At 55.3% G+C, this 12,027-nt stretch overlaps 1 protein-coding gene across 4 annotated transcripts in view; it reads left to right on the top strand.

Annotated features, from left to right (window-relative positions):
- Positions 1-12,027, top strand: part of PAX7 (paired box 7) — a 100,131-nt gene that overhangs the window by 50,653 nt on the left and 37,451 nt on the right. For all 4 annotated transcript variants that reach the window (XM_047728520.1, XM_047728518.1, XM_047728519.1 and 1 more), the window contains exons 5-7: positions 540-739; positions 7,272-7,437; positions 8,807-9,009. In XM_047728520.1, the coding sequence (XP_047584476.1) occupies positions 540-739; positions 7,272-7,437; positions 8,807-9,009 (569 nt within the window). The remainder of the gene's footprint in view (positions 1-539; positions 740-7,271; positions 7,438-8,806; positions 9,010-12,027) is intronic.

Below are 12,027 nucleotides of genomic sequence, written 5' to 3'. Positions count from 1 at the left end.
CAGAGAGAGAGGGAGAAGCAGACTCCCCGCTGAGCAGAGAGGCCAACACGGGGCTCGATCCCAGGACCCTGAGATCACGACCTGAGCCGAAAGCAGAGGCTCAACCCACTGAGCCACCCAGGCGCCCCTACCCTGCCTTTTTCTTCAAGTTAGGTGTATGGAGATACAGTTCATGCACAGCAAAATTCTCTCATCTTGGAGAATATAGTTGTAGGAAATTTCAGCAAATGTATTTCATCATGGAACTACACTGAGTCCTATGTCGTGGCCATCCTTCTGTGTCAGTGGAACTAACCAAAGTACCCAACTATAGGGGATTTAAAAGCAAGACCAGTCATGCCATAAAATATGTAGCCAGTCCCCTGAGGCTGGGCATGGAGGTTGCGTCCCCCCTTCACTCTGGTGAGCAGTGCTGTGGGAAACACGCTTCCTCAGGAGCGACCTGATGGTCAGTGAGGCAGTGGGTGGGAAGGCAGGCACAACGCGCCCCTCCGCCTCACTAGGCCCGCTCCCTCTCCTTCCCTCCCACCTGGCTGCAGGGAACCGGCTGGACGAGGGCTCGGACGTGGAGTCAGAACCCGACCTCCCTCTGAAACGCAAGCAGCGCCGTAGTCGGACCACGTTCACGGCTGAGCAGCTGGAGGAGCTGGAGAAGGCCTTCGAGAGGACCCACTACCCGGACATCTACACCCGCGAGGAGCTGGCGCAGAGGACCAAGCTGACGGAGGCACGTGTGCAGGTGAGGCGGGGCCGTGGGTGTTTGCCCTGCGGGCATACTGAAGCTGGCGGAACGGAGAAGGTGGAGGTGGCCGGCATCCCAGGGTTGAGTGGGCCCCCAGAGGGCTCTCCAGCAGGTGGTCCAGGAACTGTGTAGATGAGGAAAGCCACTGGCACATGATGCGGAGTAAACGGGCAGTAAGTGCTGCTTGACTCACTGAGCACGGGGTGGGCAGCCTTGGGGAAGCCAGGATGTGCAGTGAGGCCTGCTGGATTGTGCTCAGCCCTCCAGGGAAGGGCCAGAAGAGAGGGTTCGGGATGCATAAACGGCTCCAGATCTCGGATGAGGGGAGGAAGTGACTAGGAGGGAAATTGCTGAGAGGCCTAGCTTCTTGAGATAGGTAAAGAGCTTCTGGTTATAGGCAGCATGCAAGCACACGGAGCAGGCACGTTCCTGGTGGGTTAGAAGCATCAGAGGGAGGATGGGCAGACCTCGAACACTCCCTCCACGCCCACGAGTGTGCGGTTCTTCATCAGTGGGGCTGGGGGCGGGGGAGGTGGAGAAGGAGCTCAGCCTGCCTCCTGGCCAGCAGCGGGGGAGGGAGCAGTCTCCTGTCCCCAAGTCAGGGAGGAAGACAGAGGGTCCCATTAGCATCTCCTGAGGGAACCCATTCCTGGTCCATCTTCTCTGCGAGCGAGGGAGACGGTTCTGTAGGAGGGCCCCCCAAACTGTGCACTAGGGACTCCCAGCCGAGCGCAAGCAGACTTTGCTGGGCACCCACTTTGAGCCTTCTCTTAGACCTGGCGGAACCTCAGACCACCTTGTCAGGCATGGCACCTCCGGGCAGGCCACAGGGGCGGAAAGAGGCTCAGAGAAGAAGCATGCCCAGGGGCACAGAGCTGGGCCCGGAACTCAGTCCTGCCGGCTTCCAAAGCCCAAGTTCTTTCTATGGGGAAAGAAGAGGTTGACTCAGAGCCTAGGATTTGAAAGCAGTAGGGAAAGTTCTAGAAGCAAGCTAGTATGTAGGCTCTCCAGGAGCCAGTGTACCTCTCTCCACCCTCCCTGCCCCCACTCCTGGAGTGGGGGGTCCGTGGCTGCCTTTGAGGGAGACCCCCCAGGGGAAGGGAGCAGGCGGCAGCAGCCAGCTCATCTCATTCCGGCCCCTGCTCTGCAGGCTGATATCTGAGCCTGCCCTGTGCTCCGGGCCTCCCTCCCCCGGCTCTGATCCTCCTGCAGCTGTTCTCCTGGGCACATTCCTGGGTGCTTTCTCATTCCCACGTCTGGCGGCTGCGGCTGCTTCCCACCACCTTGAAGCCTGACTGTGCCTTGTAAAATTTCCTGGCTGTCAGGGCCGTGCTTTTATTGGCCCAGGGGACCCAGAAACAGGTGTCACTCAAGGTCCAAGGACGGAGGGGGGCTGGGAATAGGGGGAGCAGGCAGAGCCCAGGCAAATGTATAGCGAGGGAGCCAAGGCAGACGTCTTGCTCATGCAGACTCCTCTGCCATCCTTTGGGCTCCCCCAAGGCAGCGAGTCTTCCCAACTTTAGCCTGAGAACTTAGCTTAATCCCAGCAGGGCAGAGGTCCATATATGTTGGGTTTTAAAAGGACAAACAAAGGTTGACTCCCGAAAAACCAGGAGATGAATGATAGAACATTTGGCCTGGAGAAGAGATTTGGAAGAGGCAGCTAAGAGGCCCCTGAGGGGTGGGACTGGGAGCCACAGGCCTGGGTTTGCATTGGTCTCTGACTCTAATCAGCTGAATTACGTTCAACCAATCAGTTTCCCTGAGACTTAGTTTCCCATCTATAAATAAAGGCAAGGAACTAAATGATCACTAAAGCTCCTTAAAGTTCTAGGATCCTTATTTACTGACAATCAGAGCTGCCTTGTGAGGTGATGAGATCCCCATTACTGGAAGCATTCAAGCCAAAGTATAATGTCCAGTGGATCAGAAAGCCTGGTGAGAGTGCTCCTGCTGTGGGTAGTCGTATAGGGAGCTCAAAGCCTCCTGAGCACTGCGCCGAGTCTATGGTGTGGGGTCTCGGGTCTCTGTTTCTAAGAGTCTGTGGTTCTGGGATTTTGCAGTCCTGAGACATGTCATCTCAGTGGCCCCAGTGAGGTGGTGGGAGGGTAGAGCCGGTCAGAGCAGGCTCAGAGCCAGATGCCGAGGTGTGAGGTCCAGCTCCAGCACACATCCCTCCGGTCTTAGTTTCCACATCTGCAAAGTGGAGGTGACATTAATAGCCCCCCTTATTCTAAGGGTTCAGTGTTTACACATGAGAAAAACACACACTCAAAATTAAGAAGTGCCTGGCAGAAACGCCGCAGGCGGAGTACATTCTCATTAAGCTGCACCTGTTCTTGGTGGTTCCGATCCTGGCCACCGTGGGAACTCCCAGTGCCTTCCTCTGGCACTCACTTAACGGAGCACCTATCCCACGCAGGACGCTGGTCTAGGCGCTGGGGACCGAGCAGACAGAAATCTCTGCTATCACGGAGCTATAGCCCAGGAAACAAGGAAACAGGAACACATGTCAGGCGGGGTTCTAGTAACCCAGCTACGTTCCCTCCCTCGGGCTCTGCTCCAGCGGGCTTTTGAAGCCTGCAGGTGTCACTTGGCATCTGTGATGTCTGGGGGAGACACCCCTGTCTCGCCGGCAGGCAGCAAGCCACCAGGAAGTGTGGGAAAGGGGGTCAGGCAGGAGGACACATGCCTGGGGACCAGTAACTTCCTCTGGAAGAATCTTCATTTTTAAACAGCTGGGGGCCAACCGTGCATCTTCCTTGGAGGTAAACAAATCCACTTTGTCCCGAGTGCAAAGATCTCTGGGCCTGTGTATTTCCTCCAGAAACAGAGCTGCCCGGAATGGAATCCCATTTTAGAAGCACTAGAAGGACTCACTGATGAGCCACGGTGACTGCATCTTTCCCTAAGAGTAGATCGTGTTTATCGTGCCCTTCTTCTGAGCTAGGGACGATGTGTTCCACCTGCGTCATCCTTAGCACCCTCCCTGTAATCCTAGAAGGTCGGTACGGTCAGTCACTCCCTTTCCAGGTGAGAAACCTGAGCTTTAGCAGAGGACAGAAATGTCCTAAAGACACAGTTACGAAGCACCAGTGCTGGGACTTGAACCCAGGTCCGCCTGTCCCATTCTTTTCTTCTGTGAAAAGGAGAAGGACCAGATGGAATATTCAGCTCCATAAAAGCTGCTTCCCGCAGTGTCCTGCTCCCAGGGTGAGGTATTGAGAGAAGGATCAAAAATGGTTACCAAAACTCGGCCTCTGCTCTCAAAGAACGCAGCGCTGATCGGGGATTCTGGGTGGGTGCTGGGGCTACCCCTGTCCCTCCCAGAGCCTCCGCTCCCCTCCTGTGAATGGGCCACCCGCCCCGGTTGCTGGCTAAGAGCTCCCTCAGCTTAGCCATCAGAGGCTTTTCTAGAAGGATGATAGTTGCACATGTTGTTCTAAGCACTTGGCCAGTGTGAACTTATTGGAGGTCCAGAACCACCGGAGGGGATTGCCAGTGTTAGGCACAAAGAAGCAAAGGCACAGAGGGATAAGGGAATTTGCCCATCTTAGCTAGGAGTTAGAGGCAGGAATCAAGCCAAGGATGTCGGGCTCTAGAGTCCCTGCTCTTAATCATCCTGTTATACTTTGTGAGGAGGGAGGTGCCTGCCAGGATGGAGGCACTCCAGGGAAAACAGAACAATAGAGGAAGAAGAGGTGAGAGAATTGACAGCAAAGGGTGTGTCATCTCCTCCAGGAAGTCCTCCCGGATTCTGAGAGGTGAAGTCAGAAGCCCATCCTCACAACTCCTCCCAGCACCTGTATGTCCCCTGAGCTTACTGCCCTGGGAAACAGGCATTCTTTGCCTTGTCTGTCACGTGCCCAGGCAGAGGGCAGCTTGAAGGAAGGCTGGGACTGTCCCGTTCTGCTCTCCATCTTTAGCATCTTGCTTGGCACGGAGCAGAGTCCCAGCAAAGGTCTGAGATGAGAAGGAGGGAGGGAGAAGGAAAAGACCCAGAGGGATGGGAGGGGAAGGATGTTTCCAACCTCCTTCAGTATTCTTCATTCGAGGAAGGGGTGACCCCCAGCTAAGGGACAGCCTCAGCGTGCCACACGGGAGCAGCAGGTCCCACACCTAAGTCATTCTCTGACCAGCTTCGAGATTGCTGCCGCATAATACAGGTTACCCAGATTATAATTCAGTTCTAAAATAAAATCGATATATTTTCAAGTGAAAGCATCTACCACTGTTACATAAGGAAGGCCTGTGGAAACACGAGGGAAGGCCGAACAACACGGCGGGGGAGAACAGCACAGGCCGGGGCTCCTCTCTGTGTGCTAAAAAGGAAGCTCAGCAGGTGTTAGCCAGGCACTGAGGCCCCATCAGCACCAAGCCCAAACCTTGTCTCCCACACACCCGGAAGGCCTAGAGGACGAGCAGAGCGGTTCAGGGCTCTTTAAGGTCTGCTGTCTGGGATAGTCCTCCCGCATGGGGTGCTAGGAGGCATACCCTTTGGGAAACAGAATGGAAACAAACAGGAGCCCCTCCCCCTCTCCCAGAAGCAGGGAGCAAGGAGACACTGCCCCTTTTCACCGGTTCAGAAGCTCCTCCGTCCAACAGTTGGCATCCATCCCACCAGGAGCCCCCTGGGGAGTGGGAAGAAGCCGGGACCTTAATTTTTTTTTTTTTTTAGTTTTAGTTTTTTTATTTTTTCAGCATAACAGTATTCATTATTTTTGCACCACACCCAGTGCTCCATGCAATCCGTGCCCTCTACAATACCCACCACCTGGTGCCCCCAACCTCCCACCCCCCACCCCTTCAAAATTCTCAGATCGTTTTTCAGAGTCCATAGTCTCTCATGGTTCACCTCCCCTTCCAATTTCCCTCAACTCCCTTCTCCTCTCCATCTCCCCTTGGGGGACCTTAATTTTGATCCAAAGCCCATTTTTCACTTCTGATCTGACCACCTCCTCTCCTTTCTCTGCGCGTCTTCAACGCATCAGAGGCAGCTTTCCTGTTCATCTGTCTCGGAAAGTTAAGCAGAGCTCCTCTCCTCCAGAAGGATCCAGAAAACGAAAGACACCAGGGGCACATAAGCACTCTGCTCCCCACCATCCAGCTGAGACTGCCCTCCCCCGTGTCTGCAGACAACGTCTACCGGTTGGGGGAGGGGATCTTAAGTGATCCTATGCCAGGACAGGTCAAGGTCTTCATTGGGTGGAGCGGTTGGCTCCCGACTGAGACTTACGGCACCAGCCCTGGCAAAGACACAGCAGAGCACGTCTCTGTAGCCTTGTTCATTCATTCGTTCAACAAATATTCCGTGAGCACCTATGGAGCCATCATCGTTGAGCAAGGAGGGTGTGGCCTCTCAGGGTGGGAGGGTGGGACTAGAACCAGACGGGGAGACAAAAAGAAGCATAGCAGAAACAAATACGTAGATTAAATGAGTGTGGGGGGAGCTCACGAGGAAGCTGGGGGCCTCTGGCGAGGAGGCAGGACCTGCCTGAACGTGCCTCAGATGCGGTGATTAGAGAATCAGAGAGGAGGAGGCGTTGCCACCGATCCTGCTGGTGGAGGAGTCGGTGGCGGGAGAGGGTCTCGGTTAGAGGGAACAGCATGTGAAAAGCCCATGGGTGGAAAAGAACCCCCCACCCCGCAAAGCAGCCCTTGGGTCCCATACTCATTCCCCTTTTTGGGCCCAGAACTCATTGCAAATCCAGGGAGTTTAGAAAGTCAGACTGATTTAAGTTTGAACCTCAGCTTCGTTACAGCGAACTGTGTGGCCTTGGGCAAAGTATTTGACCTCTGTGAGCCTCAGTTTCCCCTTCCATGAAATGGGACTAAAGGGATGTATCTCATGGGTCTCTATATGGACAGACATGAAGCACCAGCCCAGGGCTTGGAGCAGAGGAAGCCTCAAATGTGTTTGGTTATTTTTCACGAATGCCTAATGAATGCCTTTGTCTGTGTGAGGTGGGTTTTCCAGATCAAGGGGGCCTGTGCTGGATAAACAGAATTTAGCAAAGCCAAGCCACTTGGCTCTGGACAAAGGACTGGTTCTTGCATCTGTCTCTGGCCAGTGGGCCTCATTCAGGCAGGTTCCTGACATAGGTCTTCCTGGAGGAGGTAGGGGCAGCATGTGTTAGAACGAGGGTGGTCCCCCACGGATGTCCTTTAGGACAGGAGCTGCTACAATGGAAGGAACACTGCACCCAGAGTCCCCCCAGACCTGGCTGTGCGTCCTGCTCACCCTTTCACGTGGAGGAGTCACCTGCTGTCTCTGCATCGCTGTTGGCTCATCTGTAAAATGGGGATAGCAATGATACTCCCCTCGCTGGTGGTGAGGACAGAATGGGATCACGCCCACGGGAGGGCTCTGCCTGCTATCCCGAGCTGCAGGAAGCTGGGGATCTCCTCCCCCGGAGGAGGATCCTGGTTGGACAGAGGGTGATGGCTCGGCGACCGGTTCTAGCTGTGGCTCAGCTCTCCACTCGGAGCCGGGCTGAGGGCTCTCCACTCTCCGCTCTCCACCCCCCAGGTCTGGTTCAGTAACCGCCGTGCCCGCTGGCGTAAGCAGGCAGGAGCCAACCAGCTGGCAGCGTTCAACCACCTTCTGCCCGGGGGCTTCCCGCCCACCGGCATGCCCACGCTGCCCCCCTACCAGCTGCCGGACTCCACCTACCCCACTACCACCATCTCTCAAGGTGAGTGTGCAAGCTTATCGGGGTACCCCAACCACACCCTTTCACCCCGCCCCCACGTTCCTCCCTTCCTTAACCAAAAAGGAATCATAAGGGCTAATTTTTAAAGATTTTATTTATTTATGTGAGAGAGAGAGAGCGAGAGCGAGCATGAGTGGGGGAGGGGCGGAGGAAGAAGCCGTCTCCCCGATGAACACCGAGCCCAACACGGGGCTCAAGGCAGGGCTCGATGCAAGTCTCGATCCCAGGACCCTAAGATCGTGACCTGACCCCAACTCAGATGCTCAACCAACTGAGCCACCCAGGTGCCCCAGGGCTATTTTTTTTAAATGACCATTTGTCTATTTGCATATGGATAGACTATTAGGACACACACACACACACAAAAAGGTCTTGCCCTTGAACTTCTTGGTTCTGCCCACAGACCACAGAGCATCCAGGTGAGGGCACAACATAGCCTTCCCACACACTTTTAGCACAGAGCTTCTCAAACTGTAAAGTCATGTGCCTCTCCTGCAGTCGTATTAAAATGTAGAAGTGACATACAAGGTTACCCTCCCTCCCAAGACCTTCCCTCCATTCTGCCCCCGACCCCAACCCTCTTCCCCACCCAGCACACATTAGCAGTCCCACTACTTGACGTTGGACTCATGAAGTCCCCGTGGCTCCTTCTTAAAGGGCTGGCAGGCTGGAGTTCTGGAAGCCCAGGAGGCAGGGGACCTTCCCTATGATTCTTGATGAAAAATGGAGGATTGTCCCATTCTCTGGAAGGCTGCCTGGAGGAACCCTGGCAAAGCAGAACAGCAACCCACAGCCAGGAACAGACACAGCAGCTCAAACCCTGGGCCCACCACTCACTAGCCTTATCACCTTGCACAAATGCCCCAACCCCTCCAAGCCTCAGTTTCTTCACCTGTAAAATGGGAATCGTATTCTTGCTTCATACCCTTAGCCAGTGCTCGTAATGGCACTTGGCAAGCAGTTGGTGCTCACAAAATGCTATCGGGACAGGCCTGCATAGATTAACAGAATTCCCAGCAAGGTGAGACTCTGGGTCCAGATGACATTTATTGAGCACCTACTGTGTGCCAAACACTGAGCAACATGGCTGGTTCACAGTTGCCTTGGAGTTACGTGGAATATTGCTTAGCTGTCTGTCCAGATTTCGCTAGTCCTTCGTGGCCAGCCCAGAAGCCAGCTTGTCCCATCCTGAGTAGTGAGAGTAGGTGACCCCTCCCTCTGCTGGGTGGGCACTGGGAGGAGGAGGCTTCTGGCTTGTTTTCCAAGCAGGTGCTTCTTTCCCTGTGCTGGGACGCCCACCATCCCTGGGCTGGGGCCCCTGGCTCAGGCCGTCTTCTGGGTTTCTCCGCAGATGGGGGCAGCACCGTGCACCGGCCGCAGCCGCTCCCTCCGTCCACCATGCACCAGGGGGGGCTGGCTGCGGCCGCAGCAGCCGCGGACACCAGCTCTGCCTACGGAGCCCGCCACAGCTTCTCCAGCTACTCGGACAGCTTCATGAACCCGGCGGCGTCCTCCAACCACATGAACCCTGTCAGCAATGGCCTGTCTCCCCAGGTAGGTGGCCTCACCAGACTGGTGCCCGGGAAATGGCGGGCTCTTGGGTACCTTGGAGAGAGCTACAGTGGGAAGTGGAGATGCTCCTTCCACCTTCACGGGGCAGTGTTCCGGGATCCTTCGCCCTGGGTTCATGTTCTTCAAACCGCAGGTCCGGGTGACCCAGCAGGCAGCTGCGGAGAAAGGGCTCTGGCCACCAGCAGCACACAGAGACCACATTATAGATGTGCTCCTGGCCTGACAGCGCCCCCAGAGCTTATGAAACCGGCCCTCCACCCACCTCATGGCTGCTCAGTCCATAAAAGTCGGGTATTTTCACACAGTGTATGGGTGGAAACCTTGTACCGTTTCCTATGGGATGCTGACCGTGGTTCGCACTTTGTTCTAGAACCAGGTCCTGGATGCCGTCCTGGGCTCCATCTCTTGCCTTTCCCCAGGAGTGACCTGTGAGCGAGAGGCAGCATCCGATCGGTAGTGAGAAACACAGCCAAGGTTCTAGACTGGGAACTTCATGGGGTCTCCCATGGGGTTCCATGGGGTCCCTATGGGGTCTTGGAGCTCATTCTCTCATGTCCAATGGGTTGCTGGCGAAGTCCTTCAGTGCCTACCCCTGCTGTCAGAAGTCATGGGGCCGCCCTTAGATCAAGTCAGAAAGACAGGGCTGAGGCTGATGGCAGTGACTGGTGGGTCTGGGGAGCAGGACGTGGTGATACACGTGACCTTGAGAGTTCTTTTCTGGGGCTACAGCAGGCTCTCAAATACCCAAGGAGGAAAGAATTAAATCCGAGGTTGTTTTCACCCTTCCTCCCGCCTTCTGAGTCGCCTCCCTCATGTCTATGCGGACACACGTGGCGCGAGCTTTTCTGAACAGTTGTGCTTCGGGTAGGAAAGCTGGAGTCTTGCAGGGGGTTAAATCCCATCTCCACTGCTCAGGGCGTTGGGAAGTTAGCATGGCTGAGCCTCGGTTGGTCCCCCATGGAACTAAAGAGTGATTAAACCAGGTGTTGCTGACCTCCTAAGAAGGGTGTTTTCTGAACTTAGCATCTAACTGGCCAAAGCCTTAGCACCCAGCCTGGCACAAAATAAGGACCAAAAAACATTAGTCCTCTTGCCAATCCCCCTTCGCCAAGATGATTCAATTAGCGTGAGAAACCTGTTACGTGAAGAAAAAAGGGGGCCAAAGGGAAGGTCAGCTCCAGCCCCCCGGCCATATCCATCTAGTTTCTGGTTTTTGTCAATAAAGTTTTATTGGCACATAGCCATGTCCATTTATTTACGTATTTATGGCTGCTTTGGGGTCTATAACACCAGAGCTGAGAAATTTCGAAACAGACCACCTGGCCCACAAAGCAAATAGCGTTTGCTCTCTGGCCCTTACAGAAAACCCATTGCCAACCCTTGGTCTAAGACCTTTGCAAGAATGTTCATTTTCTGCCTGGTTTGGGTTCATCCCTGTTTGCCTCTGTTAGTGAGTGTGGTTGACAGCTGACTGCATTGTCGTGTCATCATTTATTTATGGGTGAGATTCCTTCACCTCTCTCTGTCTTGATTTTTCCCATCCATGAAATGGGGATGACACTAGCATCCATGTCATAGGGTTGTTGAGGAAGCTGTGAGCGGACAGGCATAAAGCACGTAGCCCAGGTCCAGGGCAGAGCTGAGCCCTGGGGGACTTGATCAGCTCCTTGCAGAGCTCCTAACGGTGATGCACCACGTCCTGTTGGAGCCCACATTATGCGGCAGGGATGATGCAGCCTGCAGACCAGAATGTTTACCTGCTGGACTGTAGCTGGCGTCTTTGAGGTTCAAGGCCATGGCTTCAGTACTGAGCACACACTGGCTGAGCTAACCTTCCAGAGAGTCAAGAGACAGACAGGACAGGACCCAAGAGCTGGCTGGGTGACCGTGGCCATGGAGACCTGAGGTCTCCACACCTGAGGATACGGTCCAGGCCTGGCCTCACGGTATGAGACAGGTCACAGGAGCATCACTCAGAAGTCTGAAGAAGGACGATCAGATTATATGGACCAGCCTTCTCACTTCATGAATGGGGACCAGGGACCCGTTGGCCGGGCAGAGCCCAGAGTCTAGGGCACCATCTTGCCGACTTGCAACCCACTGTCTCAGCGTGGGCTGAGGTTTCTCCCCAAAGCACAGTTTTGTTACAGGGCAGAGGAGAGACAAGCAAATAAAGGGCCCCTGGCTTCTGGAGCTTGGCTCAGGGATGGGATAAAGAGTAAGGACGTCCCAGGAGCTCTGTGAACCCACAAACAAGCCTCAGGGAAGGAGGATAAAAAGAGAGAGGGAAGGGGAGGGGAATAGCCATTACTGTAAGCAGCCAGTAGCCTGACCTTCTCCCTGCCTGAGCTGGACCCTCGCCTCTCCTCCCAGAGACCCTTGCTTGGGAGGCTCCCTCACTCCCCGCTTCAGGCGGAGAGGCTCTGAGGACATGATGGATTGGGCCAACTCCAGAGACTTGCTCAGAGGTTCCCACCAAAGGTGTGAAGACAGATGGCGGGTCTGACGGGGGCAGAGGGGACCAGGAGGTGAACAGCTGCCAGCAGGGAGAGGGGTTGCACGGGGTGGGGACAGGAGGGCAGGCTGTGTAGTGCTTCTGCCCGTGTGAATGGCCGGGGTTAAGCTTCGACCGCTTCCGGAGGAAGGGGGCAGCCGGGGGTGTTTCTGGGTCTGTACAAGAGCTCCTGGTATTTGTGAGTCCCGGGACGGCCCCTCCTCTGTCTGAGCGGGCCACCTGCACAACTCGGGCACGTCGCCGCTGTCTCGGGAGGGGTGCGGGCGGGCGCTCTCCACCAGGACAGATCTACTTCCTAGGGTCTCATTCCCCTCCCCCCAAAAGCAGGGTGGTTGTCCAGAGCTCATGTGGTCAAGAGGGATGGGGTGGGCTGCGTCTGGGATGAGGCTTCCTCTCCTCCCAGACCGCAGGTAGCCTTGGTCCTTATTCTTACAAAAGCCCAAAAGGATTCTTTTGGGGAACGAACTTGGGGCTCTGCTGAGCAT

This window comes from Lutra lutra, chromosome 4, assembly GCF_902655055.1.
Source record: "Lutra lutra chromosome 4, mLutLut1.2, whole genome shotgun sequence".
Classification (NCBI taxonomy): domain Eukaryota; kingdom Metazoa; phylum Chordata; class Mammalia; order Carnivora; family Mustelidae; genus Lutra; species Lutra lutra.
Note: the sequence above shows the minus strand (reverse complement) of the source record. Positions and strands in the feature narration are given on the sequence as shown.